Source organism: Myxine glutinosa, chromosome 5 (genome assembly GCF_964187855.1).
Source record: "Myxine glutinosa chromosome 5, kmMyxGlut1.1, whole genome shotgun sequence".
Lineage (NCBI taxonomy): Eukaryota > Metazoa > Chordata > Myxini > Myxiniformes > Myxinidae > Myxine > Myxine glutinosa.
In genome coordinates this window covers 43591490-43614711 of record NC_136265.1, presented here as the reverse complement: position 1 = coordinate 43614711, position 23222 = coordinate 43591490, and the positions used below count along the sequence as shown (strand labels likewise).

Here is a 23222-nt window from a genome sequence, read left to right as displayed (position 1 = left end):
TTTGACAAAGTTATGGCACTTTGAACTTTGGTAATTTCCCCAACAGTTTTCCGGACGACAGACTGCCGGTAGGGGACATGTATTGCAGCGCAATACTCAGAATGCTTGTTCTAACTACTGTCTCCTTTTATGATAAATTGTTTTGCAACTACGAACTAACCTTTTCTTTAACTCAGCCTCGTATTTTTCCTTACTCTTCATTTTCTCCGTAGATCTTTCAAGACCCCACAGCCATGATGCAGCAACTTCTAACGACGTCACGCCAGCTCACTCTTGGACCTCATAAACACGAGACGGACTGTAAGTGCAGAAGGTGGAATTGATGTGTGAGTTCAACTGTTGTAGCTTTTTCATTATTGCCTCCGCCACCGAAGGTGCATGGATCTTAAGTTTTCACACCTGTCTGTATGTGAGCAAAATATCTCAAAAGGTTGTGGATGGATTCAGACGAAATTTGGCAGACGTAGTGTATGTGACAAGGACGAAATGATTAGATTTTGGTGAAGACCTGGATCCGACTACTATAATTACCCTGCGCTCGCGAAGCGAAAAGCGGGGCTAAGCATTCAGTCGTGTACGTGTGCCGTGTCTGCATTTAAAAAATTCATTTTCTCGGCAACCGTTCGTCCGATTGACATAAAATTGTCACCATCGGAGGGCCTCCTCCTGAAGAATATTTTAATGATTATTATGATGTCATAGGTCATGTGGTACAGGCGCCATCTTGGAAAAACTTCACACCTCTGTATCTCTGAAACCACTCCATGGAAAAAATTGAGACCTGGCTCATTGTCAACTACTCCCCATGGGGAATAAGACATGTTATTAATGATGTCATCGGTGCCTTCGTTATGACGTCATAATTCGACAAATACACTTATCCATCCGATCTTTATTTTAAAAATTTCAGCAACTGTTGGTCTGATGGACACGAAATTTTCACCATAGGAGTGCCGCCTCCTGTACAATATTTTAATAATAATGACGTCATAGGTCATGTGGTACAGGCGCCATCTTGGGAAAACTGAAAAATGTTGCACCTCTATATCTCCAAAACCGCTGCATGGAAAAAATTGAAACATGGCTCATTGTAAAGAACTCCATGTGTGGAATATGTGTTGTTAATGGTGATGTCATTGGTGCCATAATTATGGCGTCATAATTCGACAGGGACAACGCTTGGTCTGATCAGTTTGAAATGTATTGAGCATGAGCTATGCAGCAATTATATTAGAGAATATAAATTTATGATGTAATCGCTCACATGGTCTGGCAGCCATATTGGATCAAATTTTTAAAATGTTCAAAAACGGAACAGTTGGCTCGCAACAAGTTGACTGTGCAGGGTAAGTATTCTATGAATACCATCTAGTTTTTTAAGTGATTCTTCACCTTTGGGAGATAGGGCCAAAAACGATATATAGCAGGATATCTCAAGTTGTGGACGGAGTTGGACGAAACTTAGTGGACCGGCTGCGTATGTGACAAGGAAGAATTGATTCAATTTTGGTGAAGATCTGGATCCAGATCATATAATTTTTAAAGTGATTCTTCACCATTGAGTGATGGGGCTTGAACAGACATATATATATATATATATATATATATATATATATATATATGGCAAAATATCTCAAAACGTTATGGACGGATTCAGCTGAAACCTGGTGGAGAGGTTGCCTATGTGACAGGGAAGAATTTTTTATTTATTTATGTATCCAAGATCGAGGCTCGTTTAAGAGCTAGCACATCAAACACGTATTAGCACATCAAACACAAAAAACAAAGGGGAGGGGGAGAGAGAGGGAAGCACACAAGCACAACAGTCGAGAACAGGGACATCGGGAGATCTGTTCGAAGGGAGAGGACTGGGGGGGGGGGGGGGGGGACACGGTACAAAATAAATTGACACTACAAGGAATTTCAGGAATGAAGTCGGGGATTAAAAGATGTGGATTCGGGGTGTATGAACGCGGGTTCAAAAGATCAAGGTTTTGGATGGGGGAAGATAAGAGATGGTGGTGAACATCTGTTTTAAAGACCTGGAGGGAGGAGTGGGATTGAAGAGAGTGTGGGAGTTTGTTCCAGAGGTGGGAGAAAAGAGGAAGAGGTGGGAGGAAAAGAGGAAAGAGTGAAGGTGAGCAGAGTCTTGATTTTGGCAGTTTCACCAGAAGAGGGTTGCTGGCAGTTCTTGTGCGTCCTGCAGGAATATTTGGGGGATACAGCACAGAGAGCTGGGGGAGATAGGCCAGAGAGGAGTCTGTAGAAGACAGAAAGACCACCTACCTGCCTGCGGTGAGTGAGTGAAAGGCCCTCAGAATCGGCTTCATCGCGGGAGATACCATCGCTTTCATTGATCCTGAAAGCTTTGGTTTCTACAGCATGAAGCCAAGCTAGGTGTGAGGCAGGAGCACTGGCCCAGAGTGGAGAGCAGTATTCCATTGATCTACGGATGAAAGCCTTGTAGGTGGTGAGGAGCTCAGGTGTGCCAAGGAAGGACTTCGCACGACGAATTGATTCAATTTTGGTGAAGATCCAGATCCGGATCCAGCTAGTCGAATTTTAAAAGTGATTCTTCACCATTGAGCGATAAGGCTAAAACTGATATATAGCACGATGTCTCAAAATGTTATGGACGGATTTGAACGAAACTTGGACAGGTTGTGTATGTGACAAGGATTAATCGATTCGATTTTGGTGAAGATCTGAATATGGATTCGGATATGAGAATTATTTAATTTTTTCGTGATTCTTCCCCATTGAGAGATCAGGTGAAAAGCGATATATAACATTATATTTCAAAAAGTTATGGACAAGTTGTGACTAAACTTGGTGGATGAGTTGGTTAGGTGACAAGAACAAGCCGATTAGATTTTGGTTTCGGTCCGAATCCAGATCCGGCCTATCAGTGGGATACTAAACAAAAATTGTACAGCCTGGGGGATGTGCCCTACCGAGTGCCATTCTGGTTCATTCTCAGATGTACTGCCATTTATATACCCTGACCCTGTCTCTGCATTAAATGTTCAATCTTGTTTCTTTTGCTTGTCCCAACTCTCTCCCCCCTTCATTCTGTACCCTCTGTGTACCAGAGTCTATTTTAATACCCTGTGAAACAATCTTCAGTTTTTAGCAAAGATCACATGTGCAAAACATAACATCTCTCTACCTGTAGCAATATCTAAGTCATGGGATTTCTCCTTTACCACCTCATCTCCATTGTAGAGCACAAGACAATCTGAAAGGCTTGTACAGGGTGTTTCAAAAGCCTTAGTACGATTTGGATTGTCTTTATTGACCATTCTTTTATTTTACAGGTTATGTTCTCGGAAGTTGGTAAATAGTCTCCACCAGGTTTCATTAGTCCGGAGTGAATATGTCACACGCAGCACAACAACAAAGTAAAATGGTAGTATTAGTATGGTACCTTGAGACGAAGTCTTTGATCAAGACTCAGCAGTTTTATCACAAACATTTTGAAGTGAGGAGCTCACCCAGCAAGAACTGTATTCTTCACAATGTCAAGAAGCCCCAGAAAAAAGGCATTGCTCACAATCTCAATAAATCGGGGAGAAAGAAGACTTGCCATTCAAAGGAGGACATCGAGGGGGGTGATACCATCTGTCACTCGGTCTAAGGAGTTCCTCTCGACGATGCCAACAGGAGCTTGGTCTTTCACACTGTCTTTCAGATCCTGAGGTAGAACATGACATTTTATCCATGTGACAGGGCAGCCTCCTTCTGGATAGAGCACATCTGGTCTCCACATTCACCAGACCGAAAACTGCTGGACTTTTCTGTGGAGCTACGCGAAGGAGAATGTTTACAAAGACAACCCTCGGTAACATCTAGTCGCTCAAGAGAGCTATTGGGGGAGTGTAAGATCCATCTAACATCTGACATGCAAGAGGGTGATACAAAACTTCCCTGTCAGTGTGAACGCTTGCCTGGCATGGTGTGGAGGTCACATCGAACACAGCATTCATACCGTTCAATCTTGGTGGATCAAAGTGCCAAAAAAACAAAAAACAATGTTCAAGTCTCTATTTATGATGAGTGATTGTTAATTTTGTCTCTTGTAATCTCTTTTTCAAAATAAAGTATTGAAATAGTACCAAGACCTTTGAAACACCCCCATATCAATCTGCGGCTGTTAAAATTGCTGATTCATCGGTTTGAGAATGACTGCATGTGGCCTCATGCTGCCTTGCAGTTGGAGACCTGGAGGCTAGGACAATAGAGCGGCTGGAGAGCGCTCGACGGAAAATTGGGGCCGAGATTGCCGTACTGAAGGAGAAACTGAGGGCGAGCCGCGAGTCCGTTCAGAAACACAAGGAAGAGATACGCCGGCTGGAACTTCAGGACGGCAGGGAGTGAGGATCAGAACTCTGAAGTCCGTTGCAGCTATTAATTCAGTTGTGACTTGTCCAGGTACGAGCTGGTGGACTTTAAGGGTAAGCCAGATCCAAACATTGCTTAAAGTGTTGTGTTTTTTTTTCATCCTCCGTGATGTAAAGAATTGTAATTGTCAATAAATAGATGACAAAGTGTTGTGTCGATTATTTTACTGATTTACAACATCAATGAGGAACGTTCAACTGCACATGAAGTTTTAATCACAGATACAATGGCAGCACTTCCACCGCTGCGGACAATAACACATCGTGCATTGATGATCGTTGCTTCAGAATCCCGCCTTAATCCAAAAACTTGCGGTTGGCATTTGCTCCAAACAGAGCTTCTCGGATTTCTGGCATCATCTGCAGGATAACAGCATTTGCAATTACTATTGACGTCTGAAAGAGTAAAAAAAAAGAAAAGAGAAACTTGGTGAAATTGATGCAAAGTTTGATATTTTAGGTACAGACAAGGAAAACGGATGTGCATGTCGTGTTGGGGATACAATTGGTGTTCCCAACTCGGTTTTCTGGAAAAGTGCGGTTTACCAAGGTTTTTCATAAATGTCAAAGTAAACAATTTGTTGCTTTTGAAGTCAAGATGGAAAAGCAATTTTTCACGTTTGAAATCTCACCGCGAACACAGGTGCCACATACCTGCCGAGACATCATGTCGAGCCGGCTTTCCAGCGTGTTGGAGATGAAAATCTTCCCATCTGGAATTGAAAGCTTGATTCCACCAGCACTATAGAAAAATTGGTCAAAAATGTACGAGTTAGGTCTTATCGCCATCCATTTAGTTACCACAGTACTTGTAGAACTGAAAATGGTGGCTCTTACTATACAGTAATGGCATGAGTAATTAATATCTTGAAAGGAGCAGCGTCCATCCATGTCACACTTTATTCTCAAGGGTTCCTGCTGTCATGGAATTAAAATATATCTATCTATAATTCCAGCAATCTCTGTGTGTCTGTCTGTGTGTCTGTGTGTCTGTGTGTTTGTCTGTGACCGCTGTTTCTCGACAACCACGGGTCCGATATACTTGAAACTTGCCAGGTATATTGCTGGGGACCCGAGGATGTGCCTTTTCAAGGTTTGTAATTAATCGGACAAGTACCTACCGAGATATGTCCAAAAAACGCTTCAACCAATCAGAGAGCAGCGAGCTATCACGTGTGCCGAACCGTTAATGCAATGCAAGCGTTAATGCGTTAATGCAAGGCTTTTCTTTTTTTCCCTCTTCTCTTTCTACTTTTCCTTGCGATTAAATTGCAAACAGCCAAAATACGTTGGCGCTAATTGAATAATTGGCCATTAACACTAAAATAATCGTAACTGCGATATGCCAACTTCCGGACAGTGCAGCCTTCCATGTTGTTGTTGTTTGCAGCAGCTGTTTGCAGCAAGGCAAGGCTTTTCTTTTTTCCCCTCTTTTCAAACTGCGATTAAATTAAAACGATTCATCCTAACTGCGATTTGCGAACTTCCGGACAGTGACGACTTATCTTCCGGCAGCCAATCACAGAACGCTCTGTTGCGTAGGCGTGGCCGATGTGAGACGAGCGGAGCTGAGCGCGTTACGAGCTGACCGCCATTACGGTACGTAATTCGATTTCTTATGCGCATTATTTCTCCCAATTCAGTCAGAGCGAAGGGCGGAAGCGAAGAGCGTTGCTTTTTTTGTTTACGGGCGTACGGGCGGGGTAGAGCGTACGGGTAGCGTTTTTTTTTTTTTTTTGGCCACGGAACGGGCACCCACGTACGGGCAATGCCCTAGTATTTGTAAAGCTAATAATCGATTTGCTTGGAACAAAAATTGGCTGTTTAATCATAAAAATGCCTGTTGTATAATAGGCCTTTGGAGGGAAGAAGAAAAAGCAGGACTTGGAGCTTTCATGTAGCAGTTCCAATGGTATGACAGCAGGAACCCTTTAAAATAAACCACTGTGGACATGGGAGCACACAAAATTATATGTAGTAATTCTTCTCGAAGCAATAGAAATATATATAATCGTACACAGAAGGAGCACACAAACAACTGGAGTGTTCATTGAACACCTTAGCCCATGCAGTCTTTAGAAAAAGGGCATGAGAAGGAAGGGTCCTTTGAACTCTTACTTTGCGTTTCTGAGCACGATCTAACTTTCCCACCAGCCGCAATTTTGTCTGAATCACGATATTCCTTAACACAAGATGCACAAGAGCAAGTGCCAAATTTGATTGGTCGAGATAAAACAACAAGCAACAGGCATTTTAAGGCCATTTTCCCTGCTAGAGCGGGGGTTAACCTTGCGGTCCCCATGACTATCTTCTCCATTTTGCCCTATTTTCTGCATCTCCCCTCGTTAACCCCCTTGGCCGCATTTCGTCTTCCACCACCTTTAGCCAAGTCTTTCTCGGTCTTCCCCGTCCTCTACTTCTACATTCATTTCCATCACTCTTCTCAACCAGTCACTTTCATCCTTCCTCAACTCATGACCAAACCATCTCAACCTGTTCCTCTTCACAGCACAGACTCTATTCCCATCATCTTTTGCAATTCATCATTTGTCTTCCTCTCTCTCAACGATACTCCACACATCCACCGAACCATTCGCATTTCCACCCTTTCCAGCCTTCGTTGCTGCTCTACATTCATTACCCATGTCTCGCTCCCATAAATCATAACACTTCTCACACATGCAGCATACACCTTTCCCTTCAGCTTCAACGACACTCCCTTCCTCATCAGCACGCCACTCAGTTCCCGAAACTTCCTCCATGCACATCTCACTCAAGCAACCGTTGCCGAGTCTGATCCACCTTCTCAATTCAGCATGTCTCCGAGGTAGCAAAATGTTTTCACACCTTCCAGCTTCATGCCGTCTCCAAGATCCAACTCAACATTTCATCCATCTGCAGCTCCCTCTGTGCACACCTTACACTTGAATGTAGCTGCCACACTGGTTAATGACCCTCTCAGACCACTACATTTTACATTGAATGGAGTTCACTCCGACACCCTTCCTGCACACAGCACATGGCCACTTCCTAGTTCTTTCCACCTCACCACATGCTTTAACACTTCCCATAACCTTCTTCTTTCCGATATTCACCTTCAGACCTTTTGCCTCCATACATTCCTTCCACTTGTTCATCTTCTCCTTCAGTCCATCCATACTCTCTGCAATCAACACCAGATCATCTGCATACAACTCCCACGGTAAACCGTCCTTTACATTCCGAGCCAGCACCTCCATCACAGCTAGAAATAGTAGTGGACTTAGTACCGACCCCTGATGCACTCCCACCTTCACCTCAAATAATTTCAATGTCGAGATGGTGTAAAATTTAGGGAAATTTTTTTTCCCTGAAGTTTACCGCCATCGATTCACCATCTTTTGCACCACCTTATTTAACATGTTCAGTTCGTCATTCGTGCCAATTGTTTATCCTTTACGATGTCCCTAAAAATAGTAAGCTTACTGTTTGAAATTATTTTCAATTTCGATTGAATGCCAGACACACAGACTAAAAAATTACCTTGATAATCCTCTGTGCACACGAGTGTTTGGATCGAAATACGGTACAATTTGCCAAATTCGAGTCAAAGTACTGCTAAACTGCAGGTTCATGTTCCGATTCATATTCTATAGTGTCAAAATATAAAATTCAATCAAAATCAAGTTGGTCCTCGATTATTTCGATTTATTGATTGACACCTGCAGACAAAGTGAACCAATTGCTTAACCCCGCATTTTCACTTCGTATTGGATGATACAGGTCTTTAAGTACCTTGGCAATATTCAAAATGCCACACGGTGCATTGGATCAGCAAGTCACAGACCAATGAAATGACAAAGCAGCAGTCAAGTGCTGCATTCATGGAAGTCAATTAAATAATGGGGGCGTTCGTGTGGAGCCTGTGACAACTGGTTGCATCATTTCCTGGGCGCAAGGCTGCCACCAATGCAATGCCTCTATGACCAGTCATCTGGCACGCATTTTGCTGACCTCGGAAGGATGGCAGGTTGCCAACCCACTTGGTGTTAATTCAAAGGCATGACAAGGGCTCAATGCTCAATTTCAAGACCTGAAGATCTCAAGCCAACATCAAGCTTAATTAAATAATTAATCACAACAATCTGCTGGTTTCTGACGATGACTTTCGAGGAGGGAAAATTGGTGCTGACAGAACAAGTTATCTTCCCTGATAATTATCAAAAACCATGTCAGACAATTTTTACTCTTCAATGCTACACCACCACCGTCTATGGGTCAACAAGATTAAATCTTATCTTAATTTGTGTAACGTTTTGATCATTTAACGTGATGTCCTTGACGGACAGGTGGCCTGCATACGTACATTTCTGCAGAAAGGTAATTGCTGTGATCAATGGTGACGATGACATCCATTTGAGTTTTCTTCTTGTAATTGCTGCAGATTTCAGGGATTATTTTCTGTATGGTGTTGGGTTGAGACAAAATGCAATGATTACGAACAAATCATTTGGTCTGAGAATCTGTGCATGTTAGATATCTGGCAAGTGTGTGTGCAGGATTGATAAAAGACATATAGCATGCAGTTTGTAGTCTTGGAGATAGGTTTCAAATCAGAAGCCACTATTGCTTAGGTATTCAAATTGCCTATGATTGGGGACAAAAGTTTGACAAATAATTTTTAAAAAAAATGCAGACGTCCTTTGAATTGTTCTTGGTCGCTTTAATCTCGTGGAGTATTTTTCCATTAACCCCTTCCTGGTTAAACCCCCAAAATCCAGGCCGGCTGTACACCTCCTCGCTTTTGTTCCTCGTTTCTCCTGTTTGTGGAATTGCCTTCGGACATGGTTTGATCGCACTCTTCCCTCCAGGGCTTCAAGCAATTGGTGCACCAGCATCTCGTCATTAAAATGTTTCTGCCTCCCTCAACTCTGCCTCATCTTGCAGATTAGTTTCCTTCCCTCTTCTCTCAATTTTTAATCATTCCTTCACTTATTGTGCCTAACTACCTCACTGTCGGTTCATTTCCTCCTCTCACACAGCTAAGACATTAACTTTTCTTCATCTGCATCCACTTGGTACTACTTAATAGAATGTCATTATTAAGCCACTGATACCCATATCTGCTGAACTTGTTGATCTGCTATCTTCCATAACGGAACTCCTGTTACTCTTATCTCAAGCTTGTAAAATTTGATCGCATCACACAAACTCTTCACTGGCTCCTTGCACACAAAAGGGGTTTTATTTATTTATTTTTCACTTTTTGGTGACGCCCTTGTAAAGCCAAACTTAAATCCAGCCTCCATTTGCAACCGAACCTTCACACCCACCCCGACAAGAATGTCGCGGTCTGATTGGGAATGCCGTGGTGGTTCTGCATGAAGATGAGGACTTGACGAACGTACATTCTTAAAGATGTACTCCTCCAGCTCGAGGATTCTTTGCCCTTTCAAATTAACACAGCCTCATCAAATCTCTTATGTTTATTTCCTTTTCTTTTATTAAATCTCCTTTGTCAAAAGCTTTGATATTTTGCGATTAAATGGAAAGTGCTTTAAGAGAAATTGGTCGACTATGGAGAGAAGCTGCAAGTTGCATTCTGGTTGCAGATTGTACCCCACGACTATTCATTCACCCTTTTTCCAACACTTGCCAATCCCTTCTCGGTTGTGCTTCCACTGATTTGACCTAATATAATGATCTGAAACATTGTCGTGGGATTTAAACATTATTCTGGGAACCTTGTCATGGGTCACCACATTACCTGTGGTGACCCAATAAATTTGGGTGGGGGCATTTGACAAGTTTACATGGTTAAAGTGCCGTCTTTTTACCCAAGTACTTCCTGAATCAAAGTGGGGTCAAAAACATTTCTCTAGCATGCCCAATTTATAAACATGCAACAACATCCTTACATCGAGATACTTTGCGTCAACCTTCCGACACCTCACCACCACCCTGGGTTCCAACAGCTGAAACAGGGACTGGAGAGGGGGGTAGGGGGAGGGAGGAAAAGTGATAAGATTTAACCACCTCTATTCTAGCAACAACCTTTATGAACTAGTTGGCCATTCAGGTTGTACAGCTTGGCCAAAACTTTGGTTGTGGTAATTGCACTCATACCACCATCTTATACATTAATAGTTACGTTTGTAGGGTTTAGACAATGATTACCTTCGAACCAGGTAAAATGCATAGATTCGTGTGCTCCGATTGTCGTGAAGAAGAAGAACCATCTCGATGTACCATAAGTAGGGAATTTGTAGTAGACCGGACTGTCGGTTTAAGTTGTGTATTCGTCCCCATCAGAGGAGTGGGGCTTGTTCATTAGCAAGGGATTATGGGTAAATTAATGCCCTGTGTGTCGTTGACTCTGCAATCTATTCCTTTGTTCCTTATGACACCGCACCAGACACATAGCCAAGCCACGCAATCGACACCCTAATTAGCAAGCATTCCGAGTATTGCACTGCAATACATGTCCCCTACCGGCAATCTGTCATCTGGAAAACTGTTGGGGAAATTACCAAAGTTCAAAGTGCCATAACTTTGTCAAAAATGATCGAAACGTCGTGAAGTTCGAACTTGATCTGTAACTTATCATGAGGAAACCATGTACCAAGTTTGAAATCATAAGCATTAAGAGTTTAGGAAAAAAAAGTCCGGAAAACTGTTCTTTGCGTGACGGAGGGACAGAGTGCAAACCTATAGTCCCCTCCGGTGCACACCGGTAGGGGACTAATGAAAACTAAACGGAAGCCAGGCATAAAGCACTACCCCTGATCACCCCGACTTGGTGAGAGGACACAGGACGGGCAGGCCAAGAGCCACGCCCCGAAGAGCAGCGATTGGTCAGGGTTTTGATGGACAGAAAGCACGAGTAAGAAGGGACTCGCTGATTGGTGAAGCAGGACAGATGATGTCAGAGCCGCAGGTACAAAATAGTTGGAGCGGCAGACATCTTTCTTCTCGTTCTGGAGACAATCGTGAATGGTCGTTATTTTCTTGCGCTGCTTCCCGTTGTGGACACCAATAGCGAACGGTCGTTATTGCCACTCTTGCCCCCTTCTCGTTCTGGACACCAATAGTGAACGGTCGTTATTGCCGCTCTTGCCCCCTTCTCGTTCTGGACACCAATTGCGAACGGTCGTTATTGCCGCTCTTGCCCACTTCGCGTTCTGGGTGCCACAGCGGACGATTGTGTGCCGACAAAGTCTCGCCCCTTCTGATTTGGACACCATCGTGACCGGCTGTGTTCCGAGATCTTGCTGGTGGTTGTGAAGAGGCAGAGCTGCGGACTGAGGGCTGCAGTTTCACGCACGAGGACGACGAAGACATGCACGGCTGGGGGAGCGAGCTGCACGCCTGCTCATTTGCTTCGCGTGGGAGGCCTGGTCCGCGCGAACTAGCGTGTTTTGTGTGCAAAGACGCCAAGGCCTCAGATGATCTTGGACAAATCCTGAGATTTCGGAGACGCTCAGAGTTAAGTGCACACAGACGCATATTTATTTGTTTATATTTCCCATTTGTCTGTATACGAGTGTGTGGAGGGTCCCTTAATTTAGGATTTTAGTTTTATCATGCTTTCTTTGTTACCGGCATTTTCTTGAAAAACCCGTTTATTTTTGTACATTTTAAATCCGGTTAGTTTGAGTTTATTTATTGCAGGGTCGAGGACATCGGGGGATCCGTGAAGGTAAGCTCTTTGGTTCCCTTCCCCGCCCCCCACGCGTATCCTCCGCTATAATTTTGACTGAATGCCCCGGAGTTAAAGCTGGTTCGGCAATTCGTTTCCTTAGACGATTTTAATCGCGAGGAACACGACAATAATAAGCATTATTAGATGCAACAACTACATGGTGAACAAACTTTAGAGAATGACATGGGGTTTGCTGTTGAAGCACATGTGCAGAGAAATAGCAAATTAGAGGGTAGGGTGGGGATTGATTTTTTTTTTTAATTTTGTATTTATCCATGAGCAGAAGCCAGTGGTAAAATATCGCTTTATTATTTATTTAAAAAAGTGTATTCTTGTGCAGGTTGAAAGAGCTCAAAAATGGGAGGTTATGTATTTAATAAAGAAAAAAAATTCAAGAGTGATTGAGGCAGCAATCTGTTGCCTATACATTGCCCAGGTTCAATTATTATTGTCAGATTGAAAAAAAACATTTGGCCGGAGGTTTAGATCAATTTAAAGTAGCACTGGGCCAATGAGAAAATTTGACAACAGATTAAAAAAAAAATAATGCCGATTATGCTACCAATGCCGATTATAACGTGATAAATAATTACGTCATTGTGCATACATGGTGTATACCGTGCTGGATCGGTGCCATACCCACGATTTATGCATTGATCTTCGAGTTGCTGTGAATTGATACATTTAAAAATACAGAATACCGTCAGTCCGCCTTTGTGAACACATACATACATAGTTACGTTTGTGGGGGGTAGGCAATGATTACCTGAGAGCCAGGTAGAATTGTATAGATTACCATGCTCTGTATGTCGCGATGAAGAAGAAGAAACCCCATGTATCATAAGTAGGGATCCGTTGGACCGTATGTCGTGTAAGAGTGAATCTTTGTTCCCATGACAAGGAGTGGGGTTATGATAATATTAGTTAGGGATTAATGGTAAATCCCCTGCATGCAATTTTCTCTGTTATTTCCCCTTTGTTCCTTATGACAATGCAGCACACACACACAAGCCAAGCAATCGTGCATTAATAACACTAAATAAAAACTAACTGGAACAAGACATTCAACTACCGCTGGCATTGCCAGCCCCCACGTCACCACATCAAGCAGGCAGGGCCGTAAGGCCATGCCCCGAAGAGCAGTGATTGGTCCAGGATTGATTCGAGCAAGGACTGTTAAGATGGGACTATTGGAATGGTGGAGCAGGCATGGGCGGCGTCTGACATCAGAGCCAAGAGTACAAAAGAACGGTGTCCCCGACATTTTCTCTCTCCGCTTCGGGATTTCATAAAGAACGGTCAAAGTTTACCAGCTCTTGAGTTGGGATTTTGATGGCGAACAGTCACGGTTGTCGCCAGGGGTGTGCCGAGTTACTGCAGACGGTCGCAGCTCGTGCATTCTTTCTTCTTGGTCTGGGTGATCGGCTGAGTGGCCGCATTGTCCTTTCACTTGCTCGTTAGTGCTGCTCCGGGCGTTATCTGGGTGCGCTGAGAGACGCGAGTGCTGGTGAGGCAAACGAAGAGGAAAAGCGTGGCTGAGTGAACGAGGGCGCGCTGAGGCCTACTTCCCGCCGAGGCCTACTTCCCGCCAGGGCCTGTGCCGCGCCCGGATTGCGCGCTCGGGGCCTGGACGATTCCAGACGGGGTTCAGAAGCGGCTCGCTTCTGTCGGGGACACTCGGGGTCGGGGACACTCGGGGACACTCGTGGCCTGGACTCGTGGAATGTCGGGGACACTCGGGGCCTGGACGATTCCAGACGGGGTTCAGAAGCGGCTCGCAGCCGAGTACAGAAACATTGCGCATTATTTTCACCAGTTATTTTTCCCCTTGGGTGTATACGGTTCTGTGTGGGGGCGCTCCATTTAGGATATTAGTTTTATCGTGCATTCTTTTGTTACCGGCGTTTTTCAATAAAGCCGGTATTTTTGCATTATAATTCCTCGTCGGGGTTGAGTTGATTGTCCAGGTTCGGGCACGTCTGGTAGAGTCCGTGAAGGTGGGAGCTTCACTGCCTCATTCCCCCAGGCGTATTAACTCCGCAATAGTTGAATTGAACGCCTCGGAGTGTAAAGCTTACTCGGCTATCCGTCCCCAGGGGTTTTCACCCCGGGAACGCGACAATATATATACATATATACAGTGCATTCAGAAAGTATTCAGACCCCTTCACTTTTTTCACATTTTGTTATGTTGCAGCCTTATGCTGAAATCGTTTAAATTCATTTTTTCCCTCATCAATCTACACAATACCCCATAACGACAGAGAAAACAGAATTTTAGAAAGTTTTGCAAATTTATTAAAAAGAAAAAACTGAAATATCACATTTACATAAGTATTCAGACCCTTTGCTATGACACTTGAAATTTAGCTCAGGTGCCTCCCATTTCTCTTGATCATCTTTGAGATGTTCCTACACCTTGATTGGAGTCCACCTGTTGTAAAGTAAATTGATTCGACATGATTTGGAAAGGCACACACCTGTCTATATAAGGTCTCACAGCTGACAATGCACATCAGAGCAAAAACCAAGCCATGAGGTCGAAGAAACTGCCTGCAGAGCTCAGAGACAGGATTGTGTCCAGGCACAGATTTGGGGAAGCCTACAAAAAAAATTCTGCTGCATTGAAGGTTCCCAAGAGCACAGTGGCCTCAATAATTCTTAAATGGAAGAAGTTTGGAACAACCAGGACTCTTCCTGGAGCTGGCCGCCTGGCCAAGCTGAGCAAATGGGGGAGAAGGGCCTTGGTAATAGAGGTAACCAAGAACCCGATGGTCACTCTGGCTGAGCTCCAGAGATCCTGTGTGGAGATGGGAGAAACTTCCAGAAGGACAACCATCACTGCAACACTCTACCGATCTGGGCTTTATGGCAGAGTGGCCAGACGGAAGCCTCAGTGAAAGACACATGAAAGCCCGTTTGGAGTTTGCAAAAAAGCACCTGAAGGACTCTCAGACTGTGAGAAACAAGATTCTGTGGGCTTTCATGTGTCTTTCACTGAGGAGAGGCTTCCGTCTGGCCACTCTGCCATAAAGCCCAGATCGGTGGAGTGTTGCAGTGATGGTTGTCCTTCTGGAAGTTTCTCCCATCTCCACACAGGATCTCTGGAGCTCAGCCAGAGTGACCATCGGGTTCTTGGTCACCTCTCTTTCCAAGGCCATTCTCCCCTGATTGCTCAGTTTGGCCGGGCGGCCAGCTCTCGGAAGAGTCCTGGTTGTTCCAAACTTCTTCCATTGAGGAATTATGGAGGCCACTGTGCTCTTGGGAACCTTCGATGCAGCAGAAATTTTTTTGTAGGCTTCCCCAAATCTGTGCCGTGACACAATCCTGTCTCTGAGTTCTGCAGGCAGTTTCTTCGACCTCATGGCTTGGTTTTTGCTGTGATACGCAGTCAGCTGAGAGACCTTATAGACAGGTATGTGCCTTTCCAAATCATGTCGAATCAATTGAATTTACCACAGGTGGACTCTAATCAAGGTGTAGAAACATCTCAAAGATGATCAAGAGAAATGGGAGGCACCTGAGCTAAATTTCAAGTGTCATAGAAAAGGGTCTGAATACTTATGTCAATGTGATATTTCAGTTTTTGATTTTTAATAAATTTGCAAAACTTTCTAAAATCCTGTTTTCTCTTTGTCATTATGGGGTATTGAGTGCAGATTGACGAGGGAAAAAATGAATTTGAACGATTTCAGCATAAAGCTGCAACATAACAAAATGTGAAAAAAGTGAAGGGGTCTGAATACTTTCTGAATGCACTGCATGTAGTGAAAATAATAAAACGAATCCCGAGCATTTCTTGGACTATTGTGAGTATCTCATGCAGCTCTTTATGTGGAGCCCGGGTGATGATGCTATTGATCTGGGTTATCGTCTCCTTGAACATGACTGTGTTTCTTCATATATTTACCCCATTCCTCCCAAGCTCATGTTTCAGCTTACCTTTTTGAAGTCTAACGTGTGGTCCAGAACTGTCATGGTCGACGACAACCATAGTCATCCACAACCCATCCCTTTCCGTTCCTCCTTATTAAAATGAGCAAGAAACCCCCTGACATAAACAAGTGGTCGAGAACGCCCCCAGGCCCGAAACAACATCACATCAGCATAAGGCTGCAACATAACAAAATGTGAAAAAAGTGAAGGCGTCTGAATACTTTCTGAATCCACTGTATACATATATATATATATATATATATATATATAAAATCAGTCATTATGCGACTTCATACCATCAGTGGAGAACCGCCAGTAAGGTGTCTCATACAGCTGCTGCTGCACCTTACTGGGAGCGATAAGCACCGCCTGCCACACGGTAACATTACCTCTGGTATCCATTCACTATATGGAGTCGACCTGGATGCGGTTGGGAGTTACTAATTAGTATCTATAATTTTACGCTCCAACCTAATGAGCGACCGTCATGACGTCATCACCACGCATGTCAGCATTGCCTGCCAAGCTCCGGAGGGGCCATCTAGCAGTGCGTCATTATGGATGTTAAATTCAGATACCGTCAAGTGTATGCAACATTCTGTATCATGTCACAAGTGTATTCATGACTGATATATATAACCGAAAGGTTTTCAGTCACAAGTGTATGGAAGGCTCACTGCGTTGCCCTGATGAAGCCCCAATAAGGGCGAAACCAGGTCGGTAACAGTGAGTTTTGCATGCACTTGTGACAGGATCTGAATTTAACATCCACAATGACGCACTGCTAGATGGCCCCTCCGGAGCTTGGCAGGCAATACCGACATGCGTGGCGATGACGTCATGACGTTCGCTCATTCGGTTGGAGCGCCAAGTTAGATACTAATATATATATAAATAATTTGCCACAAAGGTTTTTGCTTATTGTGACCTTCCATTCGTGGTGTGAAGCAGCCATTGCATACTTGCCTTTCTTTATGGTGGTCATGCCCTATTGGGGTCTCACCTGCAATACAAGATTGTGGAGCAGCTGGGTTCCGTGTTGGGAGCCATGAGCCAGTCGACGCCTTGCTTCATCCAGAAGATCCTGACAAATACAATTTACATAATTATAACCTCTCACCTAATCGTAATGGACTCTTAAAATTGTCTCTTCTTTGGGAAATAAAGTTCGGTAGGTTTTATACCATTTCATTAACCAGAATTTTCTGACTTCCCTTCACTGCACCCCCCCCCCCTCCCCAACCCCCACCCTTCCCACCTACTCGAACCAACCTTCTCTGCTTTTCCTCTAATCTGCCACATTCCCAAACCTTACCACTTTCAGTATCCCCCACCTAACCTCACTCTCTCCAAGTGTACACACTATGTATTATGTCGACTATAGCGTGTGCTGTGCAACAAGAAATGTGCCAGTCGATTTGACAGATCCACAGGTCTACAATTTCACTCAACATCGAGTCAACTTTGGTCTTCACTTTATAAAAGTTACCTTGTGTTGAAGGGCTTGGCAAAATATAGTGGGTTCTGTTAATACTGAGACCATACCTGCGTAATCTATAGACATCATTATTTTTTTCGTCCTTGGGGTCACAGTGTCGCATTGTGTATGACTAGGGCATGCCCGTACTATATATATATCTAAAATTATATCCCCCCCCTCTATTTACATGAAATGGTTTGGTCCAAAGCGAACGGCTTGCGAGTACGGTGTTTTTTATCGGACCCGTGGAATTATAGATAGTAGTTTTAATTAGTTTTAAAACATAGTTTAACGGCAACATAGTTTTCCAACGTGAAATAAATGAATACGCTCTCAAATGTGCCGTCCGAGGCAGAGTGTGTTCGCCACGTTCGGCACACGCGATAGCTCGCTGCTCTCTGATTGGTTGAATCGTTTTTTGGACATAGCTCGGTAAGTAATTGTCCGATTAATATGAAACCTTGAAAAGGCACATCCTCGGGTCCCCAGCAATATACCTGGCAAGTTTAAAGTATATCGGACCCGTGGTTGTCGAGAAACAGCGGTCACAGACAAACATACACACATACACACATACACACAGAGATTAATGGAATTATAGATAGATGACCAGAGAACAGGAAAGGCAATTTAAACATAAAAATACTCAGTATTTTCTGAAAATCCCACCACTGTAATGGAATGACCTTTAGATATTCGGGGGGGAGGGGGGGGGGGGGGACATTACAATGAGGAAGGGGTAGCTTTGGGGTAAACCCATATATATGTACAGTGTCAAAGATGCCTTGGGGGAAATGAGTATTAATTAATTAGACACATCACTCGTCATTGCTCCACACATGCGAAGCGAAAAGTGTGGTTAAGTAATTTGTTCACTTTGTCTCTCTCTAAAAATGTTAGTTTATGATCGAAGAACAACGTAATTTCAATTTAAGGTTTTATTTTGAACACAAATCGGAATTCTCCCTTTGGCTCAATTTGCCCTGATCAAAAGAGGAATGAGAAAATATTTTTTACTCTGTCTGCCTGCCTGGCAGACAAAACTGAAAATCATTCCAAACAGGAAACATACTGATTTTAAGGATGTCATAAAGGACACAAACAACAGGCACGAAGAACTAATGTAACGTGAGACAAGGTGGTGCAACAATGCCTCAATGACGGTAAACTTCCGAATTTCTTTTCTCTACAACCTATAAAATCAGTATTTTATTTCAATTTAACTATATACATTCAGTATATTTAATACTATATTTAATCAGTATTTAGGCCTGGCTTAGCGGTTAGGGTGCCAGCTTGGGATCCCAGGATCCTGGGTTCGAATCCCGGTCAATTGCTAAATTAACACCAGGGGGGTTGACAGCCTGTCATCCTTCCGAGGTCGGCAAATTGAGTACCAGCTTGCTGGGATGAATGATCCCGGTGTGTACCCCGATTTAGAATAGGTACACCGTATCCCTGCGCACCGTAAGAGGCGACTAAGGGTTTGTGCCAGGAAGGGCATCCGGCCATAAAAACATTGCCTCAAACAGGGAACCATGATTGTCATGGGGCCCGCAAGACTAACCCCTGCTTTAGCGGGGAAAATGGCCTTAAAACGATCATTCATTTCATTCATTCATATATACACGAACACTGGAGGACACAAATTGCCTTTTTGGCACATTCAAAAAAAATAAAAAATAAAAACTTTCATTTAACAGTACTGTACTTTGCCAAAATGTTACAGCATTTTACATAATCTTGACCAATCAAATTAGCTGCTCGCAGACAAATGGGTGTTGTCACAATGATGTTACACCAGCGATTAGAGAAACAGCTAGCTACATTTAAGCCAGTTGAAGTTCAGCTGGCCTGCAGTTGGGCTCAAGTGTATCTGCGCGAGTTGGAGCCAGGTTGTGGAACCCGGCGAGTCGAGTGGGCCGGCTGTGCAAATCCAGTTATATCTGGTTTGGTGCATCTGGTGGCTCAGAAGAAGAGTCCACAGTGCCCCAGATGATGGAAGGCCTACCCTCTTCTTTCTTTTTCACCTTCTGTCTTGTTCCTCTTCAGCGAGTGTCTGTGTCATTAAGAATAGGTTTAAATAGGCAAGGCCCATTTTGTCCTGGGACATGCAAGTACCACCAGGTCATTCTTATCCCGCATGTGTAGCGCAAAGTGGGGTTAAGCAATTTCGTCACTGTCTGTCAGACCATTTCTATGATCGAGTAACTACTTGATATCAATTGAATTTCTTATTTTTAACACGCGAACACAAATCGGAACATGAACATGCAGTGTACCAATACAATGGCTCTGTATTTGGCAAATTGTACAAGATAAAGTGAAGAGGAGGAGGAGGAGGAGAAGTGCACCAAAATATATTAAATTAACGTCAATTCCTGTGCTCACAATATGTGTGTGTACAAGCTCCCCTCCCACCCAGGTGATCCTGTGGAGTTTATCTCTGGTGAGACCAGCGATGTGTTCCTTTACCAATCGGCTTGCTATCGCTTGCCAAGCCAGCCGTTCCTCATCAACCGTTTCATTGGAGTGCTTGCAGGAATGCTTAAGCCACTTGACGAGTGCTTCACTTCACCTCTAGTGAAGTTCCTTAGGGCAAGACTGGCTCCCGCTACAATGAATAGACCCTCTAAATGCTTGATTATACCGTATTTCAGCAAATGAGATACAAGAATTTGTTTTGAGTTCATATCGGGCTCTTGGAAGGTTTAATTAATTTATTTTGAGGTACCATTTCACCAGCACCACAACTCACCTGGATAAGGTCTTCTCTGGCCTTCAGGACCTTGAGACGGGCCTGATTCATCAGGTTTGACATCTGGCTGTGGGTCATAACAGGCAGCAGGTGATATCATTCATTGGTTATCCATTTCATTGACTGCTGTGCCTTTCAAAAACATTCAAATAATCCCATTGTTTTTTTCGTTATGAATAAGCCTGGTGTTGGCTTAGCGGTTAGGGTGCCGGCTTGGGATCCTAGGATCCTGGGTTCGAATCCCGGTCGATCGCTGAATTAACGGCAGGGGGGTTGACTCAGCCTGTCATCCTTCCGAGGTCGGCAAATTGAGTACCAGCTTGCTGGGATGAATGATCACGGTGTGTACCCCGATTTAGAATAGGTACACCGTATCCCTGCGCATCATAAGAGCGTGAACAAGGGTTGGCGTCAGGAAGGGCATCCGGCCATAAAAACATTGCCTCAAAAACAGGGAACCACGATTGTCATGGGGCCCGCAAGGCTAACCCCCACTCGAGCGGGGAAAATAGCCTTAAAACGATCATTCATTCATTCATATTCAATAAACACCGTGAAGCAGAAATCAGTGCCCACTTATACCATTTGTTTTAGTTTAGTTGCTGACAACCTGAACATGCGGCAGGTAGAACCGGGTTACATGTTAACACTCCGAAGACTGAATCCTTCCATACATCATCACCCATTAACACTTATCCAATATGTCCTTCAACCAGCTCCCCCTTTAACAAATCTCACATTTTCTTTTGCTGCTCTATCTGCTTCTCCTTCTTTTCAAAGTGTTCCATTATTTTTAGCCGCTGTGACTGCACCAGCCGACCTTTCTCAATATTGAACTCTTCTTCTGCCTGACAAGAAGGGAGACACAGGAACAGTCGTCAAGGTCATGGAAGTAGTCGTTAATATGTATACCGCGACATTGAGATACCAATCGGTCATTTCCAAGGCAGGCAGGTGGTTACATGAAGCCGCTCCTCACTTACCGATCTGAAAGTACCTTGTGGGACAGCGTACAAATTGCACAAAGCAAAAAGTCCAATTGCTAGCCACCGATATAACCATACGAGAAAGATATTTTCAGAAAGAACTTACATCAAAGCAATTCAGGCACATTTGGAGGTGTCCGTTGTACAAATTACTAGGACATTTGTTTATAATGGATAATTTAACAGTAAATTCGATTTGAAACCGGGATCTTTGCATCGTGAGGCAAGCGCTGAGTTGGCAATGCCAAATAGGCCAACCAGTAGGATTCATCCTCAAACTTTTAAAGTCTTTCTTCACCATCGAGATAGGGCCAAAAACGATACGTAACACGATATCTCAAAAAGTTGTGGACGGACTTGGCCGAAACTTGGTGGAGAGGTCGACTGTGTGACAAGGACAAGTAGATTCAATTTTGGTGAAGATCCGAATCTGGATACGAGAATTTTAAAAATGGATTCTTCACAATCGAGATAAAGAATCCAAAACTATATATTCGATGATATTTGAAAAAGTTGTGGACGGGTTATGACTAAACTTGGGGGACGAGTTGTTTAGGTGACGAGAACAAGGTGATGAGATTTTGGTTCAGGTCCGAATCCAGATCCGGCCTATCAGTGGGATACAAAACGTAAACCTTACAGCCTGGCGGAGGTATGCGCTCCACCAGGTGCCCGTTGTGGTTCAAACCCGATTTCATCGTCGAGTTCGAGACAGCAAGTGCAATGCTCAAATGGCCACTTGGGTACATGTACAACCCAAATCACCTTTACTTTCAATATCTGACCCACACACGTCAAAAAGGAGACAGTGTCCCTATGTCGACATCAGATACGCTTGCAAACTCTGAACAAATTAATTCTCCATGATGGATTCAAACATTCATATTTCCCGGTCAGTGCGACCTTTCTTTCCCCCTTACAAGAGGGCAATTAAATAAAGAAGAGCAACAGTCGTTCTCACCTTTGCATCTATCTCATCAGCCTTTTCATTTGCCTCCTGCTCAATAAATGCCATCATATGCTTGATCTGTAAACACACAAAAGATCATTGCCATCATAAACACAAATCCATGGGTCAAAGTCCAAGCAAAGTTTTAGATTAGACGTTGGTGCAGCCTCTTCTTCCTTCCTGGCCACGAATCATGCCGGTCAAGGTATTGGCTATTGTAAAGGTGGGAATGAGGGCAGGTAAGCGCAGGCATCCACCCGTGCACCGTCCGTCGAATGGACGTTAAACTGGGCGTCCTATCTGCTGGATGTTCAAGATCCCACGGTGTCCTTCGCGGAGAGCAGGCGAGTTATCACCAGCACCCTGAACGAATTACAAATTCCTGCCCTGGTTTCCACTGGGAAGGCAAAGGCAAACCACCCATCGCCAAGGCAGCACTTTGCCTCTGTATATAAACGCATAATTCTATATTCTACACACCGAGTATACGGGGAGGGCCGATTTCCCTTTTAAACCACGACAAAGCACCCCAGAAGTATAATTACCTGCTTCTGCACGTCCGCATCACTGAGCGCCATGGCTGAGCGAGGGGGAGCGACGGGACTACGGAAGAGAATGAATCACAGTACGATTTATGAACCCGAAACGTCGTGGAAACAGATAATTCCCAAACAGCAATGCCAAAATTGCCAGCCAAGGCCAGTCCACCAGCAGTCCAGCACCTTCCTTTGGGTAGAGCTGCCGCTTCTTCCTCTTCAAAAAAAAATGTTGTTATTGACTTATCATGACGTTTCACAATTTATTTTTTTCCCGATCTGTATAGATCACGTCTTTCACTCGTGGTTTCAACTTTTGTTCAGCAAACTGGTCTGAGAAACAGAAAGTCCAAATAACACCAATATTGTATACAGTACACTACTTACAAGGACGCCGCTGACTACACCGCCTATCTATCTATCTGTCCGCACTATTTAGTACTTACCCGCCTCGAATGGGGAATAAAATGCCAAAAACGAAAAGGTATACAGAAAA

General features: G+C 43.9%; 2 protein-coding genes across 3 annotated transcripts in view; one reads left to right on the top strand and one right to left on the bottom strand.

Annotated features, from left to right (window-relative positions):
- Nucleotides 1-4548, top strand: part of YEATS4 (YEATS domain containing 4) — a 45747-nt gene extending 41199 nt beyond the window's left edge. For both annotated transcript variants that reach the window (XM_068117220.2, XM_068117221.2), the window contains exons 5-6: nt 213-300; nt 4214-4548. In XM_068117220.2, the coding sequence (XP_067973321.1) occupies nt 213-300; nt 4214-4377 (252 nt within the window). In that variant the 3' untranslated portion in view covers nt 4378-4548. The remainder of the gene's footprint in view (nt 1-212; nt 301-4213) is intronic.
- Nucleotides 4549-4550: 2 nt separating this feature from the next.
- On the bottom strand, nt 4551-22986 carry ATP6V1E1 (ATPase H+ transporting V1 subunit E1). Its single transcript, XM_068117222.2, has 9 exons — nt 22736-22986; nt 22203-22268; nt 20994-21103; nt 20256-20322; nt 17021-17101; nt 10298-10366; nt 8746-8840; nt 5055-5142; nt 4551-4760 (listed from the first exon to the last, which is right to left on the bottom strand). The coding sequence occupies exons 1-9, from the start codon at nt 22766-22768 to the stop codon at nt 4698-4700; spliced, it is 672 nt and encodes a 223-aa protein (XP_067973323.1). The 5' UTR covers nt 22769-22986; the 3' UTR covers nt 4551-4697.
- Between the last annotated feature and the right edge of the window lie 236 nt (nt 22987-23222).

Bases quoted from the DNA above. Each gene is read 5' to 3' on its own strand.
- ATP6V1E1 (XM_068117222.2), bottom strand. From the start codon at position 22,768: ATGGCGCTCAGTGATGCGGACGTGCAGAAGCAG. The intron at 17,102-20,255 runs GTGAGTTGTGGT...TGTATTTGTCAG, and splicing joins CCAGAGAAGACCTTATCCAG to GATCTTCTGGATGAAGCAAG. The intron at 4,761-5,054 runs GTATGTGGCACC...GTTATCCTGCAG, and splicing joins TCGACATGATGTCTCGGCAG to ATGATGCCAGAAATCCGAGA.